The 22,820-nt window shown below is 42.5% G+C and overlaps 1 protein-coding gene across 3 annotated transcripts in view; it reads right to left on the bottom strand.

Moving 5' to 3' along the window:
• The window catches only part of tenm4 (teneurin transmembrane protein 4), a 969,538-nt gene that overhangs the window by 175,592 nt on the left and 771,126 nt on the right, over window positions 1-22,820 (bottom strand). For 2 of the 3 annotated variants that reach the window (XM_070892063.1, XM_070892065.1), the window contains 2 exons: window positions 8,385-8,531; window positions 6,813-7,029 (listed from right to left, as the gene is read on the bottom strand). In XM_070892063.1, the coding sequence (XP_070748164.1) occupies window positions 6,813-7,029; window positions 8,385-8,531 (364 nt within the window). The remainder of the gene's footprint in view (window positions 1-6,812; window positions 7,030-8,384; window positions 8,532-22,820) is intronic. The other variant, XM_070892064.1, reaches the window with a different exon arrangement.

Here is a 22,820-nt window from a genome sequence, read left to right as displayed (position 1 = left end):
GCCATAAAACAGCTCAAGAATAACAAGGCTACGGGTGCTGATGGAATCCCTGCTGAGGTGCTAAAGTATGGCGGAGAGGCACTGTTGGCGCGGAGAAATGACCTCATCGCTCTCATTTGGAGGGAGATCTCAGAGATGCAGTGATTGTAACCATTTTTAAAAAAGGGGACAATTCCGACTGCGGCAACTACAGGGGAATCTCCCTGCTTTCAGCCACTGGGAAGGTTGTCGCCAGGGTTCTCCTCAATCATCTTCTCCCTGTGGCCGAGGCATTCCTCCCGGAATCACAGTGCGGATTTCATCCCCTATGGGGCACAACGGACATGATCTTTGCAGCTCGACAGCTGAGGAAAAATGCAGGGAGCAGATTTATATATGGCCTTCTTCGATCTTACAAAGGCCTTTGACACTGTCAATCGTGAGGGTCTATGGAGCGTCCTCCATTTTGGATGCCCCCAAAAGTTTGTCAACATTCTTCGCCTGCTTGACGACGACATGCAGGCTGTGATCCTTACCAACGGATCCATTACAGACCCAATTCACGTATGGACCAGGGTCAAACAGGGCAGCGTCATCGCTCCAACCCTCTACTCAATCTTCCTCGCCGCCATGCTCCACCTCACAATCAACAAGCTTCCCGCTGGAGTGGAACTAAACTACAGAACCAGTAGGAAGCTGTTTAACCTACGCCGCCTCCAGGCCAGGTCCAAGATGACCCCAACCTCTGTCGTTGATCTGCAGTACGCGGACGATGCCTGCGTCTGCGCACATTCTGAGGCTGAACTCCAGGATATAGTCGATGTATTCACTGAGGCATATGAGAGCATGGGCCTTATGCTTAACATCCATAAGACAAACGTCCTCCACCAGCCTGTCCCTACCGCACAGCACTGCCCTCCAATCATCAAGATTCATGGCGCGGCCCTCGACAACGTGGACCATTTCCCATATCTCAGGAGCCTCTCATCAACAAAGGCAGACATTGATGCGGAGATTCAACATCGCCTCCAGTGCGCTAATGCAGCCTTCAGCCGTCTGAGGAAAAGAGTGTTTGAAGACCAGGCCCTCAAATCTACCACCAACCTCATGGTCTACAGGGCTGTAGTAATACCCACCCTCCTGTATGGGTCTGAGGCATGGACAATGTATAGAAGGCACCTCAAGTCACTGGAGATATATCACCAACGCTGTCTCCGCAAACCCCTGGGAGGACAGGCGCACCAACATCAGTGTCCTCGCTCAGGCCAACATCCTCAGTATTGAAGCACTGACCACACTCGATCAGCTTCACTGGGCAGGCCACATAGTTCGCATGCCAGATACGAGACTCCTTAAGCAAATGCTTTATGCGGAGCTCCTTCATGGTAAATGAGCCAAAGGTGGGCAGCGGAAGAGTTACAAGGACACCCTCAAAGCCTCCCTGGTAAAGTGCGACATCACCACTGACACCTTGGAGACCCTGGCCGAAGACCGCCCGAGGTGGAGAAAGTGCATCCTGGAGTGCGTTGAGTTCTTCAAGTCTCAACGCAAAGAGCATGAAGAGGTCAGGCGCAGATAGCGGAAGGAGCGCGCGGCAAACCAGCCCCACCCACCCTTTCCCTCAACGAATGTCTGTCCCACCTGTGACAGAGTCTGTGGCTCTTGTATTGGACTACTCAGTCAACAGAGAACTCACTTTGGGAGTGGAAGCAAGTCTTCCTCGGTTCCGAGGGACTGCCTAGGATGATGATGATGATGATGACACACGGACTGGCGCCGGGGGCAGGATCGTGGGTAAGGGTCGGCATCTCTCCTTGACTTTATCCTCCACTTTGTCTCCGATCTCTAGTTTTTTTTTTGTGTGTATGTATGTGTTTTTTTGAGGTGTTTGTGTTGGTGTTCATTGAGCTAAGCGGGCTGGGCAAGGAAAGCGAAGGGAAAGGCAGGCGGCTGACTGAGGCACCGAAGCTGGGCCTGAGGATTTTTAAAAATGGAGTGATTCTGGATGACTAAATGCTGCGCAGTGGGCTTCTGCGCAGCGCATGCACAGAACGTGCCCGGGTCGTTGTCAGCAGCATTGTCACCAATTGGGCTCCCGTGGTTCGGAAAATTCTCTGGTCCGGCACCGGTCAGGTCCTAAGGGTGCCGGACCAGAGAGGTCCAACTGCACTTGTATATGAATGTTACCTCATCTCTGCTGTGAGCAGACTGCGTATATGTACTTACAATATGGGAGATGTTTATTTTGATTCACATCCCTCATCATTGTTACAGCCCATATCCTAAACGAAAGAATTTTCTTAGAGTTCATGAGCTCGTCACAACAACACAGGGCCAGCAGCAATTCAAAATGTGAAGCACAGCAGACCATAAAACAGTACAGATCTCATTATTCAAAGGCATGGTATAGTTGCACTTTTTTGAGATGTGAGGTTAAATGACTAAACACAAAGTACCTTTTGCAATAGTAATGAAACAATATTGCAAAATAGATCTGCTGTAAGGAAAGCTCTGGGACTACGAGTATCAAACAATAATAACCATATTTACAATCCATTTGCCCTGCCTTACAATGAACTAAAATATATATCCTATAATGCTGATGCATTTATACTGTTCCAACATAGAACCATGTCATGTCCCTCACATATAATTTTAGAGAAGCAAATTTAAAGAAAAATCTGGAACCATATTAATTAGTGAATTCATTTGAGTCTATACATGACAGCTAAAAAGGATGCTCAGTTCCCTGTGTCTCTCTTTGTAATGGGATTTTTGTTTTAGGAACACAAGAAATAGAAGTTGGAGTAGGCCATTTTGCCCTTTGAGCCTGCTCTGCCATTCAAATAGATCATGGCTGATTTTCTACCTCAACTCCACCTTCCCACACAATCTCTATATCTCTTAATTCCCTTCGTTCCCAAAAATGTATCGACTTCTATCTTGAATATACTCAATGACTGAGGATCCACAGTTCTCGGGTAGAGAATTCCAAAGATTCACAACCCTTTGAGTGAAGAAATTTCTCGTCATCTCAGTCCTAAATGGCCGACGCTTTATTTTGAGACTGTGACCCCGTTTTCTAGATTCCCTAGCCAGGGGAAACATCTTCTCAGCATTAACCCTGCCAAGCTCCTTAAGAATTTTATATGTTTCAATGAGATCACCTCTCATTCTTCTAAACTCTAGGGAATTTAGACCTACTCAATCTCTCCTTATAGGGCAATCCCTCATCCCAGGAACCAGTCTAGTGAACGTTTGTTGCACTCCCTCCAATGGGAAGTATGTCTTTCCTTCGATAAGGAAACCAGAACTGTACACAGTACTCCAGGTGTGGCCTCACCAGTGCCCTGTATAATTGCAATAAGACTTCTTTACTCTTATACTCTAATCCCTTGGTAAAAAAAGCTAATATAATTTGCTTTCCTAATTGCTTGCGCTATACCTGCATGTTAACTTTCTGCGATTTATGTACTTTTGAATGCAAATATTTCCCAGTCTCTCGCCATTCAAAAAAATATTCTAATTTTTTGTTTTTCCTACCAATGTGGATAACTTCACACTTCACCACATTGTATTCCATTTGCCATGTTCTTGCCCACTCAGTTCACCTGTCTATCTCTCTGCAGCCTCTTTGCTTCCTCCTCACAGCTTACTTTCCCACCTAACTTTGTATCATCAGCAAACTTGGATACGTTACATTCAGTCCCTTCATCTAAGTCAGTAATATATATTGTAAATAGCTGAGGCTCAAGCGGTACCTTGCGGTACCCTGCTAGTTACAGCCTGCCAACCTGAAAAAGTCCCGATTATTCCTACTCTCTGTTTTCTGTCCATTAATCAATCCTCAATCCATGTTAATATATTAACCCCAATCCAATGAGTCCTAATTTTGTGTAATAACCTCTTGTGTGACACCTTATCGAATGTTTTTTGAAAATCCAAATACATTACATCATCCAATAATCCCCCCTTATCCATCCTACTAGTTACATCTTCAAAGAACTCTAACAGATTTGTCAAACATGATTTCCCTTTCATAAAACCATGTTGACTCTGCCTAATCATATTATGATTTTCTAAGTGCCCTGTTACCACATAATAATGATAATAATAATAATAGATTCTAACATTTTGCCTACTACTGATGTCAGGCTAACTGGCTATAGTTCCCTGTTTTTTCTCTTCCTCCTTTCTTAAATAGCAAGATTATGTTTGCTACCATCCAATCCTTGGGGACTGTTCTAGAATCTAGGGAACTCTGGAAGATTAATACCAGTGCATTCACTATCTCTGCAGCTACCTCTTTTAAGACCCAAAGATGCAGGTCGTCAGGTCCAGGGGATTTGTCGCCAATTAGTCCCACTAATTTCTCCAGTACTGTGTCTTTATTTATACTGATTTCTTTAAGTTCCTCATTCTCTACAGACCCTTAGTTCCCCATGATTCCAGAATGTTTTTTGTGCCTTCTACTGTGAAGACAGATACGATGGGCCCAAGTTTCCACACGATAAAAAAACGGGCGCCCCTCTGAGCCCCTCTAAAACGCGGCGGAAAAAAAACTCGCGATTCTGGAGAGCCCTGCAGCTCCTTGTCTGTTTGGCGCGGTGCCCAGGGGGGCGGAGCTTACACTCGCGCCGATTTTGTAAGTGGGAGGGGGCGGGTACTATTTAAATTCGTTTTTTTCCTGCCGGCAACGCTGCGCGTGCGCGTTGAAGCGTTCGCGCATGCGCAATGTGAAGGAAACATTGGCACTCGGCCATTTTTGTAGTTCTTTGTAGCTGTTTAATTTTTGAACATTTTTTAATAAAACCACATTGCCATCAGCACATCAGCACTGAGGCTTCTTGCTTACTGCCCCTCCCTCCCTCCCTCCCGTTCACGGGAACGACGCTGAGCTGACTGTAAGGCTTCCACCTCAAGTGGAAGGCTGCTTGCTGCCTGGTTACTGCCTGCCTGCCCCTCCTCCCGTTCGCGGGAACATCGCTGAGCTGACTGTAAGGCTTCCACCTCAAGTGGAAGGCTGCTTGCTGTCTGGTTACTGCCTGCCCCTCCCTCCCTCCCGTTCGCGGGAACGACGCCACATCGCTGAGCTGACTGAAGCACTTTCACACAGGTAGGAAGATGGTTTATTTAATCTTTTCTTTGCTTATAAATGTTTATTCAGGTTGGATTTATTTGTATAATATTTGTAGAAGTATAAATAAGGATTTATTGTAGAATTTAATTACTTCCCTTCCCCCCCCCCTCCCCCCCACCTCGTTCTGGACGCCTAATTTGTAACCTGCGCCTGATTGTTTAATGTGTAGAACAGGTTTTTTCAGTTCTACAAAAATCTTCACTTGCTCCATTCTAAGTTAGTTTGGAGTACGTTTTCACTGTGGAAACTTTGAAATCAGGCGTCAGTGGCCGGACACGCCCCCTTTTGAAGAAAAAATTCTGTTCCAAGTAGAACTGTTCTACCTGACTAGAACTGCAGGAAAAAAAATGTGGAGAATTGCGATTTCTAAGATAGTCCGTTCTCCACCAGTTGCTCCTAAAAATCAGGCGCAAATCATGTGGAAACTTGGGCCCGATGTACTTGTTTAATTTTTCTGCCAATTCCTTATGGGCCATTATAATTTCTCCATACTTTGATCCATGGGCCGGATTTTTGGTCTTCTGCCCCTGTTAACACCCCGGAGAGGTGGCAGTAAGCACTTCCGGGCAGGCAGCCAGCTTCCAGCATCCGGTTGGGAAATTTGGTGCCTGTTTGGAGGGGATGCAGTGCATTACCGCCCGGATGTGGCAAGCTGGTGTGCAGTGCCCCTGGTTGCGACACCGGCTCGATTTTTAGCTGCTGCCCGATCAATAGCGCTCTGTCGAGCGCCCTGCTGGGATTAACTGTGGAAGCAGGCGTTCCAAATTGTAACTGCCACACGGAGGTAGGTAATGCCGACCTCAGGTAAGTGTGATTTGTTTTTTTTTTTGCAATTTATGTTGTGGTGGCATGCGTTATGTATTGGGAATGTTTTTGGTGTTTTTTGTTGTTGTTTTTTTCCCCCCCCCCAGGCCTCTCTTAGGTCGCTCCAAGGCCGGCTGTTTAGCTCAGGATTTTCGCTTGCTCAGCCAGCCGAGTGCCCTGAGAGAGGTGTGCAATACCTCCATTAGCGCTCCGCTTCAAAAACTCAGGGCCCAGCTGATTAATTTTGTGGCTGAGGATGCAAACCATTACCCGGCGCAAACTTTACCACCCCACCGCTATTGCCATCCCGTAATGACCAGAACCGAAAATCCAACCCGGAGTCTTTTAAACATATACTAGCCGATTACCCATGGCATTACACACACACAGAGTCAGGTCAAATGTACTCAAAAGGCGATGTCGGCTTCAAAACCAGCGTCCGTTTTGGACCATGGCATGCAGGTGTAATTCAGTCCTAATTTTAACATTACATATTATGTTCTTATTTTTTGTTTCCATTTAAAATTCCTATGTATACATTTATAATGGGAACTCGCTAATGTAAAGTTGTTATGCTGTAATTGCACCATCCTGTTGGTGGTGACACTGCAGCAACTCCACTGCAGGAGAGTGTAATTAGCGAGAGAGGTTTACATAGGCAGTTTCCATTGCAAATGTGGACACAGGATTTTATAAGAAAAGACTTGCATTTATATAGCGCCGGACATCCCAAGGCGCTTTACAGCCAATGAAATACTTTTGAAGGATAGTCACCGTTATAATGTATGAAAAGATGACAGAAAGAGGGTGCAGATGTAAAAGTTTAAGATATTTTAGATTTACACCACAACTGTATTTTTTTTTAAATGTCTATTCTGAATGACCTTACCCACTGTTGAAAGGGTTTTCACCAAGGATCACATGTGTGCTATCCTTGTTGATGAGGAATTTGACCCTGTCATAGAAGGATCGAAGATTCTGTTGTGAAGATGGCATCTGAGTCTGATGAATGACTTCAAGAGGATCCGGTGATCCGAGGCACAGTGGATTATCGTGGCATAAAGGCTGAAGGCAGCAGTCAGGGTCCATGCAATCTATTAGACCATCTGGTACAGAAAGAAAAAAGATTTAACAAATTAATTAATATTGAAAAAGATAAGCTGACTTGGATTGGTCAGTGCTGGAAGAGGCAAACTAACCTCCAAATCTGTCCAACGCACACTCTAACAGAGGGCCCGTTTCTTACAATGAAATGCGGCACATCAAAACATCCATATCTGTATTATGTTCCACTCTATATTGTGAGAAGTCTTTATTTTGCACATGCCCACGAAGGCCCATCACCAGGTAGCATATGTGCAAAGAATAAACTTTCAGGACGCAGTGTTGGCAACAAGGAATTATTAAAAAGTGACGGAACTGGGTGATGGAAACTTATCTCCATGCTAACATTTAACCTTACCATTCATTATCTTGACCACACCAAGTTCAGTCAGGTCAGACAATGTACATCCATGCTGATGGGAATACAAAGTTATAATAAGGAAGTGAGGATGCTGTTACAAAATACAAGAAAGTGGAGGAACTGGAAGAGGAAGGAGAGAGGAGCAGGCAGCGTGAGGCATATGCCAGGACCTAAAGTCCATAAATCCACCTAAGCTACTGAAAAGGAGAAAGAAGACAGTTACATTTATGTGGGGACACCAGCATTATATACATATGAAAATTGGAATAGGTATTGCGAGGGTTGGCTAGAAGGCAGCTGGTCTGGTGACAGGGCCTTGGAACAAGGCTGAAGAGCAACTCCCACCAATCATGGCCGCTAAGGGCCAATGGTACGAACAGCTGCTGCCAGTTAGTGCTCGCACTTCAGGTTTTCTGCTGTTATGATCAACTGCACTTTTTGAAGTGGTTTTTAACTGTCCTCAGAGAATTTCTTTTATGCTCTATATAGGAAGGACAGAAACGCCATTGCATGTTTTGTATAAAGCACTGACTGAGGTATGGTTGACAAGCTATCAAAATTCCTACAGCTAAAATCCGTCCAACGATAACAGCTGAGCTGTTATATGTAGGCGTTTCTCAAAGTCACAAAGCTTACTAAATGCACCTCGAGTGAAAATTCATAAAAACTGCTGCTAACATGCATAAGAAAATGTTATCTATCCCCCAAAGTAAAGCGACTCCAATATGGACCACACTGTGCTTTACTCTGCCAACAAAAGAGATACGATGAACTGAGGTAGCATTTCCAAAGACTGAAGAGGTTTCATGTATTGTCCGTTAGAGGCCTGGTTCAGGTTTGCATTCACATACATATTAATGAACAAATTATTATGATTGCAATAATTGCCAAACGTGAACAATTGCTGATCTATTCTTATAAAACCTGGAAACTTTTATGATCTCTGCACTTTTAATAATCCTGGTGCAGATTTAAAATGCGTGAACAGCTTCTTACCGCTATCGTTATCTTTTCCATCTCCACAAGCAGTTTCCATGGAGGTATCACATCCAGCACCCCTCCAGCCCAGCTGACACACGCAATGCCAACCATTCTGATCCAACGTGCATCGTCCATTTCCATTACACAAACCTGGGCAACCTTCTGTCAATATAAACAAGTTTCACAATTTATATTTTTATTTTTAGCTTTTCAACAGTCACAGTTCAGTATAGGAAATATGAGGATAGATCTTGACTTTGTGCACTTCTGTAAAATGGGTAACAGTGAGTTGGCAGGCCATTTTACATCTCTCCCAATTCCATTGAAATCAATGTAAATAAAAATCAGGAGATGTAAAAAATCAAGATCGTGTTTCTCATTCAACTTTCTGCATAAATACCAAAACCACAATCCAAAAATGCATTTCTTCTCTGTAAAATGATTCAGAAATAAAGCTGTCTTTGTACACCATTGCAAAACAATGTAACAGAATTGGAGGTTCAATAATTGGCATCGAGGAGCAGTGGACTGAATTTTCCACTCAGTGGGTGAGGGGGATGTTCTGCAAGCAAAAAATGTATCTCCTCCCAGTAAGCTTAAAAATATCTCCACCAAATTTAAATCCATAAATGTCTGACCAGCAGATTTTTCTCATTGCGACTAAGAGTTTTTTCAGACAGTAGCAGACTTCTGTGGCTGCAGGTCTCCCCAGTGGTAACAACACCTGGATGAACAAGTTTCTCTGTTCATCAAGATATTTCAAAGTTTTTCCATTGAATGTATACTTCTATTGCTTGTTTTTCCTTCAAAAGTGCATTTGCTCACATTTATCCACATTATAGTTGCAATTGTCACCAGTCTATCCATTCCACTAACCCATCACATTTTCCTGAAGTTTTTTATAGTTCTCCCCACTGTTTGGTAAATCCTTCACTTTTGTTTTGACAACAAATTTTGAACTTGGCTTCTTTTGCATCCCTTTGTCCCACCGTTGGCAGCAGTGCCTTCTGCTGTCTAGACCTTAATTTTGGGAATTCCCTCTCTAAGCCTCTCTGCCTTCACCTCTCTTGCCTCCTTTAAGACCCTTCTTAAAATCTACTTCTTTGACCAAGCTTTTAATAACCCCACCTAATCTTCTTTGCCTCGGGGCCAATTTTTGTCTAATTTAGTTTCTGTAAAGTGGCTTGGGAAGTCGTTCTATGTCAAAGGTGCTATATAAATGTAATTTGTTGTGAATTTGCTCCCTATGTCCAAGTCAGAAAACAAAAGTGAACCCAGCACTAACCTCTTGGTTAATAACTTTGAATCCTACTCCGATCCGAGCAACACCCATTAACCCCAAGTCTTTGATTCTTATCCGTCAACCAAATTTCCATCTCTGCTACTAGTCTATCCATGCTTCTCCTCCAACCCCCAAATAGTCGTCGCAGGCACAATCAACGGCCTGGGCCCCTTCCTTTCCTTTCTACATGCTATCTTGTGGTGACATTCACTGCCATTGAAAGCATTATCCATGCCTTTGTCACCCTCAGCCTCGATTGCCCCAGTGGTTTGCTTGCCAGCCTCTCAAATTTCACCTGTTACAAATTGCAACTCATTCAAAATTTCACAATCTGCATCCTACCCCACATTAAGTTCTGCCCCCCTATCGTCCCACCAGCTTTCCTTGGCTTCCCATTCTCCAACATATCGACTTCAAAGTCTTGTTCTCATCTACAAATCTCTCCATAGCTGTGCCCCTCTCTACCTCTGCACACCTCCCTACCTCTGCAACCTTCTTCAGCCCCACATTCTAACACATGCCCTCTGCTCTTCTGACTCTTGCTTCCCATGCATCCCTGTGCCACACTGAAATATTCTTGCTAAATCCCTTCACTTTGCAATCTCTCTAACGTCTTTCAAAAGCCTCCTCAAAACCATGAATCACTGTCCAATTATTGTTGTCACTGTGAAGCACAGTGGGATGTTTTGTGTTAAAGGTGCTATGTAAGAGCAAGCTGTTGTTATATCTCAGTGTCAAGGCCCCAGAATTCCATAATTGTGCTCGATTTGTGGTAATGTGTGTATTGCAACAGTTATCCCCCGTAGATGTCCATAATAACCAGGTGGCATAAAGGTTGAGTACAATTATCACCTTCACAGCCACAGACAAAGCAGTGCGGGCAGATGGCTATGGCTGCAAATCCTTATGCAGTAGATATCCCCTATTCTCTCTGTGGTAAAGCATTCATCTCCTCACTACGATCCTAATCAGACCTGTGCTCCTGGTATATTCCTTGGGGGAGGCGGTAGAGAATAAATAATTTGTGGGGTGCATCTTCCTTAAGTGCTGCCTCATTCTCCTTTCCTCTATCCTCTCTTCTCTTCCTTCATGATAATGGCATACAAAGGTTGCCCAGTCCGACCAATATGAAATATGTGGACCTACAAACCCTAGCATATTTATTTGGGCATGTCAGAAAAAATGTCTTCCCCACCAGTGCTTCACCAGGGAGGCAGTTCTCAGAGGTAGAACTGTGCCCTCGATGTGCCAAACCTATTGTATAAGCAGAAAAGTAGTCTTCACATGCTGTAGGATGAAGGAGCACATGCAGTGACAGACATGTGCCCAACTTGTAGACCAACATGGGTGTCAGTGAAAGGCTACGCACCATTCCCAAGAGAAATCGGTAATCAGGATCAACGCTGGAAACAGATGCAAAATAAATGACATACTTTGGGAATCTGACAAATATAAAGACTACCACACAGTACCATGTGTTGGGTATTGGCCCAGATAGATTGTATTACAATTTTCTTAAGAGTGCTTGATGGGGAACACTGTGGCAAGAAATTTTGGCCAATACCCAACGCATGGTGCTGTGTGGTAGTCATTACGTGTCAGATTCCAGAAAGTACATCATTTATTTCTGCATCTGTTTCCAGCGCTGATCCTGATTACCGATTGCTCTTGGGAATGGTGCACTACGGTCCTCTAGGTTCCCTAAAATATAGGGCATTGCTCCCAACTCATGTAGTAGCACATCCATTTTACTAGCTGTCAAACAGGGAGTCAGGAGCTGTGTCACTCCATCAATTGCCCTCACACTTTGTTTGTGATTCTACGTGGGGTTTCCTTTTGCCTCATTTTTTTCCTTGGACCTCTTTCTTCCTCCCTCTAAGTCTTGGCAAAGGCTAGGAAATGTCTCAAAGTAATCCCCTAAATTGTAGCAACTGGCCAGACTTTTCATATCCCACATTAGGTTAGCTCCCTGCACCAAGCCAAAGACACGTAGGCAGCTATGAAAAATTATTTTTTTTAAACTGATCTGACAAATTTGCGGGCAGTCGCTCACTGTGTTGTTGATCAGATTTGAACCAGCAGTTAGGCAGCAAAGCTTAAACTTAAATTGGACTACATAATCAGCCCAGTGTTTTTTTCCAGAACATTTCAGCATTTCAGGATTTGTTTTCGCAAGAAGAACATAAAATTGTGTTCTTATTGTTGAATTAGAATGATGGAGTTAAAAAGTATCACAACTCACATTTTCTTTTATTCATGAGAAGAGGGTGGTGAGCCGTCTTCTTGAACTTCTGCAGTGCTTGTGGTGAGGCCATTTCAGAGGGCAGTTAAGAGTCAACCACATTGCTGTGGGTTGGGAGTCACATATAAGCCAGACTGGGTAAGAATGACAGGTTTCCTTCCCTAAAGGACATTAGTGAACCAGTTGGGTTTTTACGATAATCCGATAGTTTCATGCTCACCATTATTGCTACTGTTAATGATTTAAAGCTCACAGGATGGAAACTTTAACCCTTTCTTCAGTTAGACTGAATTTTGCGAGCTTGACTTCACACTCTCTGAAATTCCGTATATCATTGCTTTCAGCTTGATTTTTAATTCGAGTTTTTTAATTCAAGATTTTTATTTAATTAACTGAATTTACTCATGTCTCCGAATTATTTGTCCAGACCCCTGGATTACTAGTCCAGTAACATAATCACTATGCTACTGTACCCCTACATCTGAGAACCATTCTTTAATATATTGTAAATACTGTACATTTTAGATCAAAATATATATGCAGCTGCAGTTCTGAGGAAACTGGGTCATAATTAGAGGTTTGTGAAAATGTGTATTCTTATTTGACTATGAAAAGAAATTACTTTTTTCTAGAGAACATAATATGGGAAATTAATTTTAAGTGTACTAAATTATATCTGGGCCAGAAAGGTTATGATGAATTACTGTTTTGTTGTTGTTGTTATAAACAAACTAATTGCTCAGCCTGTGGTAGAATATTTACAGTTTGAGTGTTGGGATACCAGATGGGGAAGAGAAAGGGAACAAAACGCATTTAAAATAAGTTTCATCCAAATCTACATCATGTTCAGGTAAGGTAATAGAGGTAACCAGGTGAGAAGAACTTGACAAAATCACCACGAGAGAAAGACCAATTAATGGGTACTTTCCAAACATCAACAGCATTTTCCAAACTGTATTCTCAGGAATGTACAAGTTCCCTAGATTGGACTCATCTATATCTGTACTTACATGTGCAGAATAAATTGTTATTTGTACTTTAAGATAATACAAATGTGCTGCAATCCCATTTTATGAATATTTTATATTAAGATATTGTAAACTCTAATGTGTGGAGCACTTGAGAAAATCAAGCTGAAAGCAACGATATACAGAATTTCAGAGAGTGTGAAGTCAAGCTCGCAAAATTCAGTCTAACTGAAGAAAGGGATAACGTTGCCATCCTGTGAGCTTTAAATCATTAACAGTAGAATTAATGAGCTATGCACAGCTTAGAATACAAACCAGTGAAGCAGTCAAGTAGTAGAGGACAAACATCAGTGTATCAGTGCAAAGAAGGGCAGCTTCTGCCCAGTGATTAATTACAGAGGAATCAGCTGCATGTCAATCACTTTCAAGACTTCTAAACAGAATAAGACTGATCAACACTGTTCTGCAGGGGGCTTCCTAATGACTCAGTTGGTAAAGTGTATAACAGATTAGAAGGCCTGATTTTGCTTCCTGGTCTTTGCTGAATGAACTGATCTCAGATGATGCAGCATTGGTGCAGCATACAACAATACCCCTGGACGAGGAAGGGGAAAAATCAACAAGGATTCCCACTCCATATCACTCTTCAGTGACCCTTGCTGGAAAGTACACAAGGACAGGATAAGGTTGTGATGTTTTCCATTATCCTGCCAGCTAGACTCACTATCTAGACTCACAGTAAGAATTGTCATTTGAGAGAAGTCCTGGAGGGCAACCATGGAATCACAACCTTTAGGAGAGATCAGAGATGGCCTTGCTGGTGATCAGGACCCCGGGACTAGAGAGGCCATGTGAAATGATGACTCGAGGAGGTGGCCATGAATATGGATAGGAGAGTTTATGAAAGGTGAGGTTCAGAAAGGACAGGAGGACAGTGGATTTGGAGGAGAATGTGGAAAGGGTATGGAGATGGGGATTCACTAGTGAGGAACCACTTGGTACAGAGGCTGAGGAAGGAAAAGGAGGAAATCTTGAGAAGAAAGCTGAAGTAGGAGGGAGCTTGGAGGACAGTTGACAATGTGGATTTTAAAGGAGAGGCAAGAGGGGTGTAACAGGATGAGGTGCTTGGTGATGGAAAAGGTGCCAGAGTAGTAAGGCAACAGGCCAAAATGTGCCTCCATGACAAGCATCTTAACCACCTTTCATCTGGATGCCTTTTTAAAAAAAACTCATACGAATACACATTAAGCTGTAATTTGTGGCCCTACAGGTGTGCAAGAGGGGCGCACGCGCCCATAGGGTCTGCACTAGTTATGGGTTTAGGCATGCGAAGCAACTTGCAATCTGTCAAGAAACTTCTTGACAGATTGCACACATTCCCGGGAAAAGGGCTTCCGTGGGCGGAGAGTTGGGCTATTTGCTCAACTTTTGCCCAGGGAATGCCTGTGAAATTCTTACTCCAGGCATAAGGCCTGCTTTTCCCAGCGTAAGACTTATAAAGAACAGAAAAATAAATGTTTTTCAATAATTTATACATTTAAAAACCTGTGAAATAAGGTAAGCTTATTTTTAGACCCTTTAAAATATGTAAATTTATTTTTCAAAAAAATAAATTTTTGTTTTAAATATTTAATTAAATGTCATTTTGATTAATTTTAAATATGTGATTTAAAAATTTATATTTTAAGTGTACGTGTATTTTTGGGGGCATTTGCATTCATACTTAGTGATTCCGTACATATGGAATCCCCATAAGTATGAATGGGGATCCCCCTTCTTTCATTGGTTGGACAGCCCATGCGATCCCGGGGTGCTTGCGAACCGCCTCCACCCCTGGGATATGCAGACCTCAACCCGCGAGTACCTGTAGAGGCCATGGAGCGTAAACGTCCGAACCTCTGGGACCATCAGGTAAGTACCTAGATTTTTAGCAGGTCGGAGGCATCCGCTCGCGGGAAGCCTCCGATTGCAATTTCAGGCCCACTGTTTTTTAAAACCCAGCATTAATTGTAGCTCTTTTTCCAAATCCTTTCTACTGAAAAATGGTCAAATTAAATCAAGAAAAGCGACACTCCCTTATCTGAAAATAAACCTTCTACCTCAGATTTTTCTCTACCATCCCCCGCCCCCCTCCCACCACCTACCTGAGGGCTACTGCCGATGTCTCAGTGACCTGAAATTTTAATCCTCTTTGTCAACAAGTTGCTGGTCTAATTTAAATGAAGCCCAAGTGTTAACAAATGTTAATATTGAACTAACCATTCCTGTGCAGTGATCATTCCTGGCGCCCAGATCGCACCGACAGGCCAGTGCTGTTTAACTTAACCCCATTGTGTTTTTGTACATATTCACAGAGATTTTATAAAATAAGTCAGGGATTATAAAAAGCTAGTCAGCCCATCTCTCAATTGCTCATCACAGCATTCAAAGGTGTTTTGAACAATCCTAATGTTTTGCCTCTAGTATACCATCTGGCAGGTTACTACAAACTTTTATCATTCTTTGAAATAACCGATCAAAGCCTATTTATTTTTAAAGAAAAAAATCTTACTTGCAAGAATTCCTATTGAGGCACTTATATATATAGAATATATAAAGCCAAAGCTCATTACAAAGCATTCATTTGAGTAAAGAGATAATGGCAGCTGATCAAGTTTGCTACAATGTATCGTAGGAACATCGGAACGGGAGTAGGCCATTCAGCCGCTTAAACCTGCTGATGATCCATTCAATGAGATCATGGCTGAGCTGTACGTCAGTGTTATTGTCTCACCTTAGATCCATATTCCTTGATACTCTTACCTAACAAAAATCTATTAAGCTCCAATTAATCCAGCATTCACAGCCATTTGGAGGAGAGAATTACAGATTTTTGCTACTCTTTGTGAAAAATGCTTCCTGATTTCCCTCCTAAATGGCCAAGCTCTAATTTTTTGTCCCCATGTTCTTGATGTTCCCATCAGAGGAAATTGTTTCTCTGCATCTACCTTATCAATCCTTTTAATATTTTAAACACCTCAATTGGATCGCCCCTTAATCTTCTTGTGGCAAGGGAATGAATACAAGCCTAGTCTATGCAATAAGTCCTTATAATTTAACTTCTTTCTTTTTATAATTTAATTCTTCAAGCCTCGGTATCATTCTGGTGAATCTGTGCTGCACCCCCTTCCAAGGCCAATAGATCCTTTCTGAGGTGCGGTGCCCAAAATTGAATGCAGTACTCCAAATGGGGTCTAATCAAGGTTCAATTCAACAGAAACATAGCTTCCTCCCCTTTGTAATCCAGCCCACTTGCGATAAGGGCCAATATTCCATTGTGATTGTTTTTAATATCTGTCTTCTAGCTTTAACTGATTTGTGTACTTGGACTCCCAAATTTCTTTGCTCTTCTATAGTTCCTATTATCTCATTATTTAGAAAATACTCTGATTTATCTTGCTTACATCCAAAGTGGATGACCCTACACTTCCCCACATTAAACTCCACCATAGTTTTACCCACTCACTTCATCTGTCTATGTCCCTTTGCAAATTCCTGCTCCCATCTGCACTACTTACTATCCTTACTAATTTAGTATAATCTCCAAACTTGGATATACAACTCAGGGCCAGAATTTCCACTGGTTCACTACCCAGTTTCTCGGCAGTATTGGCCGTTTTGGGCAAGACGTGGGTTGGCGTGAAATTCCCCAGCTGAATTCTGCCGGTGGTTTCGAAGTACCGCTGGGGAGTAGACAGCCGGCGTGCACTATCCACAGATCGCCATAGCGCGATTTTTGGCTCAGCGGTGATCCATGGGTAAGTATATAAAAGAAACGGCCACGAGAATCAGCAGAGCTGGGCGGTCGGTGAGTAGCGCTGCAAGAAAAAAGGTAAGTAATTGCTTTTTTACAAATGATTTAAAACATTTTCTTGCAGTGATTTAAGTGAAAAGGGCCCCGAGAATATTTTTATGATTTTTTTTATTTCATGTTTTTTGAAAAAATATTTTGTGTGTTTTTCTCCTAGGCCAACCCGCAGCCTTGGTGTAAATTTTTAGTAAATTTATTAATTATCGCCTATTTTCTTTAAGAACCGCCCAATCGGTTCCACTTTTTCGCCAAGAATCAGGGTGCAATGCCCATTTCTTTTGCTGGACGTATTTTTTTTTACTTTTGGGGGGAATTTTTCGCCGGCAATAATGTTGGGAATCTTATCGTTTTTTTGGGCGGCAATCGGGCGCCAACAGGTTGTTTGGAAATTCTAGCCCTCCCTTCATCCAAGTCATTCATAAATATGGTAAAAAATCGAGGCCCGAAATCCCTGGGAAACATCACTTGTCACATTCTGCCAATGAGTACAGTATCTGAATCAGTAAATAGCTTTGTGATATAATGGAAAACACAGAATTATATTTCCTCACAACCTAGTATTGATATTATTCAGTTATAGTCACTAAAAACTTACAGCAGATTGGATCTGTCCCTGACCTTATTACTATGGTGGAATCTCCATTTTCTGTACATGTATTTTCAGTCATCCCAAATACCCACCAGAATTTTTGCAGGTGAGACAATAATGGACAATTTTTTTGTCATGTGTATTTCAGCTTTACTTGGCTAATACAATTATGAACATACAAAAAGTGGAGGATAGAAAAGACCTACTGATCAATCCTGCTTGTCCAATAGAGTTGTGATGCGTAGTACATTGCAATACATACAATCCCCACCCCAGTTGCAGCCATGTACTCTCCTGGGAGAGCTGAGAAAGCAGATAAAAACTTATGACAATTAGGGAAAAAAGTATGGAAAATTCCTCTTCGACCTAGTATTGACATTATTCAGTTATATTCACTTAAATTCTTTCTGATTGTTATTGTACTTGACTTTATTTCTGTGCCTGGGTATTGTTGCATCATATATGTAAAGCCAAAATTTGAGACTGTTGATTTCCCCAAATTCCTTAATTCACCAAAGGGTCTCTCCACTATAATGGATAATGGACTTTCTGCTGCATCACTAAACATCTGCAAGATACTGCATTCCCTTTCATACCTAAAAATGCTAATGATACCTCAGGGCAAATCAGTTTTCATCAATATCTATCCCTGCAATAATGTTTGCATAATTTTTGGAGAATAGATACTTTACTAAATTATTTTAATGGGTAAAACCATTTCAATGAGCAACTTTTTTTGAAACTTTAATGACATATGGAAATCATTGGATTAGGTAAGTGTATTGAATGTTGTATAAACTACAAAAAAGCTTTACAAATAAAAGAATAAGAAGTTCTTAAAATTATTGCATCTGGTCAAGTATTGTTACAATGCTTCACTTTACTTTTGATGTTACTAACTACAAAGACATGAAATAATAACAGCATAACTTATATTATATTTGTATATGTAGTTTAGCTCATTCAGATAATTGTTATTTATAGTGGCTTGAGAGTAATGCTTTTGTACTGTTTGTTCGAAGAAATGACAGTACCTAAATCCATTAATAGTAAAGCTATCAATTTATATTGTTTCTAAATGTTTCTGGACTATTTCATGTTATCTTTTCTTGATAATACCAGTATTTTCCACAATTGCACCCCCAAGTAATTACCAGCTTGCTCGAGAAAGAAACCCGAGGGTTGAAATTCAGGGTCTGTATAAGGCCCGTTTCCTCCATTTAGCGGCGGCCTTGTGGCGGAATCGAGTGGCCGTCGCGTTGCAGTCTAATGGCCGCCCGACCAGGGATTTTTTTGGTCTGTCCCCAATTCCGCCCCGCTGCTGATGACCGCCGCAAGCGCGTCATCAAAAAGCGCACTGCCACTCTCCCTCACCTGCAGAATACTCCGCCCGAAATTTAGGTAAAGAAATCATTTCTCTGTCAGTGCACCTTGTTTGCTCTCTCTCTGCCCTGATGGTACGGTGGCCATTAAAGGCGTGGGCTGAATGCCGAGGCCGCCATCTTATTTATTTTGCTGGCAGACTATTGCACCCCTGGGTTCAAGTGGGCCGCCAACAGGCAGCCTGGCACCCCGTCTTGGGTGCCAGGCCGCTGGCCCAGCCAAAACCCTCCCCGGTGGCAGAGTCTCGATCGTGGTCCAACTTCCACCCCTCAGCCTGACAGACCGTCGCACTTCCGCCCCCACTATGACCAACTTACAATCCAACATTAAAAAAATTACTAAGTTCCGAAAATCGATGGAAAGGCCACCTCAATGCTCCCAGTGGAAAAAAACTTTTAAAAAAGGTAGGTGCGCGAGCTTTCTGGCGGCACTAAATTTAGGCACCCTGCTATCTCCATAATGTAACTTGAGAAACGATGGTTCATAATAAGATGTACAATAATAAAACATTAAGGAGGTTAAATTGGATAACCCCTGAAAACAGGTGAGAGGATTGTGGTACGTGATTAATCCAAGCCCGTTAATTGTGTTGCAGGCTACACATTAAATTGATGCTTCCTGCAGTTTCAAATGACTGCTAGTTGCAGCCAGCGCTACCCACGCTGTTCATTAACTGCACAAATCAGTCGGGGGCTCGATATCACGGGTGGCTAGTGATACTTAAAGGCAGCCTGCACTTCTTAAAGGGGAGGTGCATCGTGGTTGCAAGAAGAGATGGGGATCCTTTGTAAACTGAATCTGTGCTCTAATATATTGAAGAATGGATCAACATATGAGAGTGTGCACCAAGGTTTTCTGCTAATGCACTGGAAGCCTTGGTGCTGGACATGTAGAGAAGGAGCGATGTCCTGTATCCACAGGGGGGGCAAAAGGCCCTTGAGACATATGCTCAGGAGGCAATGGGAAGAAGTTGTGGGACGAGCAAGAAGTGAGAAGGAGCATTATATGCAGTGACCTTCATCATTGATCCCTCTAGAAACATAGAAAATAAGTGCAGGAGTAGGCCATTTGGCCCTTCGAGCCTGCACCACCATTCAATAAGATCATGGCTGATCATTCACCTTTCCTGCTTTCTCTCGATACCCCTTGATCCCTTTAGCCGTAAGGGTCATATCCAACACCCTCTTGAATATATCTAATGAACTGGCATCAATAAATCTCTGCGGAAAAAAATTCCACAGGTTAATAACTCTCTGAGTGAAGATGTTTCTCCTCATCTCGGTCCTAAATGGCTTACCCCTTATCCTTAGATTGTGACCCCTGGTTCTGGACTCCCTCAACATCGGGAACATTCTTCCTGCATCTAACCTATCCAGTCCCATCAGAATTTTAGATTTTTCTATGAGATCCCCTCTCATTCTTCTAAACTCCAGTGAATACAGGCCCAGTCGATCCAGTCTCTCCTCATATGTCAGTCCAGCCATCCCGGGAATCAGTCTGGTGAACCTTCGCTGCACTCCCTCAATAGCAAGAATGTGCTTCGTCAGATTAGGAGAGCAAAACTGCACACAATATTCCAGGTGAGGCCTCACCACGGCCTTGTACAGCTGCACCAAGACCTCTCTGCTCCTATACTCAAATCCCATAGCTATGAAAGCCAACATGCCATTTGCCTTCTTCACTGCTTGCTGCACCTGCATGCCAACTTTCAATGACTGATGTATCGTGACATCCAGGTCTCGTTGCACCTCTGCTTTTCCTAATCTGCCGCCATTCAGATAATATTCTGCCTTCATGTTTTTGCTACCAAAGTGGACAACCTCACATTTATCAACATTATACTGCATCTGCCATGCATTTGCCCATTCACCTAACCTGTCCAAGTCACCCTAGCTGCACGAATGCCAGGAGCGTTGCTCCAAGAACATGGATGCAGTTCAGGAAGAAGCTTAACAATCTGACATGGATGGTCAAGGTGAGTGAGTTCAATCTTCAAATGGTATATCCTACCAACTGCACTACTAACTTCATCCACTGCTCAATTCACAACATACCCATTGTCATGTATTCAACCAGCATTGTAACCCATGTATAATCTGACCTAAGTTATACACTGTGATAACACTAGGTGGTGAACTTGTGGGAGACACTCCTAACCTGGACCTTCAGGTATAAAAGGGGAAGCTCCAGCCACTTTCATCACTTGAGTGCTAAGGAATAAAGGACAGGTCACAGACTGACCTTCTCTCAAGCATGGGCCTCGTGTGCATTTATACTGTATAGTAAGGACATATCACCCATCACCCATATACCAACAATCTCTATCAATCAGTACTCAAGCCTTCAATTCATATGGTTTACCTCACCCTTACACACTTAGCACTTTTGCGAGCCTCGCACCTACAACTCACACATACCGTCAGCTATTCAACCATGACAGCCATATCACACAAACATATTGCAGGACACTCACTGACACACTTTCCTGTTTCTTGCAAGAGAATGTGGCACATAACAGGAGGCAACAGAAAAGAACTGGGAGGACGACAAGTGTGCCTGCACATTTTAAACCCCATGGAGGAGACACTGTTGGCTATCATGGGAAGGGACATTGCTGAAGCCATTGCCACTGATGGCCCTGGAGGGATTGATGATGAGAGTTTCTGCAGTCATAATCTCCCTTCTCTCTTCCTACTTTTCCCTCATTCCACAAGCTCTCCTGACTCACAAGCTGCAGATGGAGTACGGGCACACTTCCTACTTTCTCCTCTCCCCTCACCAAGAACCCAACTGTGGATGGTGGTAAGATATTAGACATTAGTACGCAGAAGCCAGGATGGGGGAAAAGGATATTGCAGGTGCCACTTTTTCAAAGGGTGAAGTCGCACACTGGTTCTGCTGCAGAGGGATTTGATGTCCTGCTATGTGTGGCCTCTCGTCATTCTACCAGTCATGTTCAATTCCCATAGGAAGCCCTAACAGGCCACCCAAGTCTCGAAGAAACTTATTTCAGCACAATATTTTATGTGACTAAAACCATACTGTAAGACCAGCCAGATCACTCCATGTAGAGTATTCAAATGTTATGGGAAACCTCCCAAAACATGTACAATCATTCACGTCATCATGTCGCTGCTCTGCATGCTCTTGGCAGTTGTTATGCGCGCACGCACGCACACACAAACTCCTTTACCAAGATGCCATCCTGAGCACTTTCCATTGGAAATGTGCACGTGCATTTCGGACCCCAGTTTTGAATCTTAGTTGGCGGCATAGCACCGTAAAACAGGTGCTACATGACCCAATTTAGTTCCCAAAACAATTTAAAATGCAACATACCTTCAAAAAGCCTACGAAGGCTGCTGGTCAGAACAAAACTCACATACACAATCTTCTTTTTTACACATTACATTGTTTTGCAGGGTTCCATGTAATTTTCATTCATCAATAAATTATTCATAAAAATATTAAGCAGATATGCAGCTAATAGACTGAATAGTTCTTTTGAGTAGCAACAAGCAGATTTGAATATCACAATAAAGAATGTTATAATGCTGCAAATTATATTCTATTTTGAAGACTTTAGTCATGTATGTCTCTCTAATTCTGTTTCGGCATTAATAGATATATCTAGAGATAAAAAATCAAAACAGAAAATGCTGGAATACACAACAGGATGGAAAGCATCTATAAAAAGAAAAAAATGGCTCGATATTTTGGGGTCAAATCTTGCATCAGAACTGGAAACTCTGATGATGACTTGGTTTATTTTCCTATCACTTTCTTACTGAAGGATAGTACTTTTGCTTGCCAATGAAGTGTATAAGAGTTTGAAACAATTGACCAATAGTCTCAGGAAGCTCAACAAACTTTTTTTTAAATCAAGTGATTTATGAGACTCTACTGTTGGCAGATTATATAATTAAAGTGAATTTGTGGAATTCTGCATCATGAACACAATTTTTTATTGGGTCTGCAGTAACTTTGACCTTTAATCAAGTTCAGGTGTTGGAGAAACAGCTTATGCTTAGCAGAAGTCAAGTCTGCGGCACATGGGTTGGGACCACCAATCCTCCAGCTTATTTTGAATTTGTCAGGATGCTACATATATGCATCCATTATAATTGTTGAACCATG

The sequence above is a fragment of the Pristiophorus japonicus genome, chromosome 10 (genome assembly GCF_044704955.1).
Source record: "Pristiophorus japonicus isolate sPriJap1 chromosome 10, sPriJap1.hap1, whole genome shotgun sequence".
Taxonomy (NCBI): domain Eukaryota; kingdom Metazoa; phylum Chordata; class Chondrichthyes; family Pristiophoridae; genus Pristiophorus; species Pristiophorus japonicus.
This window is presented reverse-complemented; position numbering and strand designations above follow the sequence as displayed.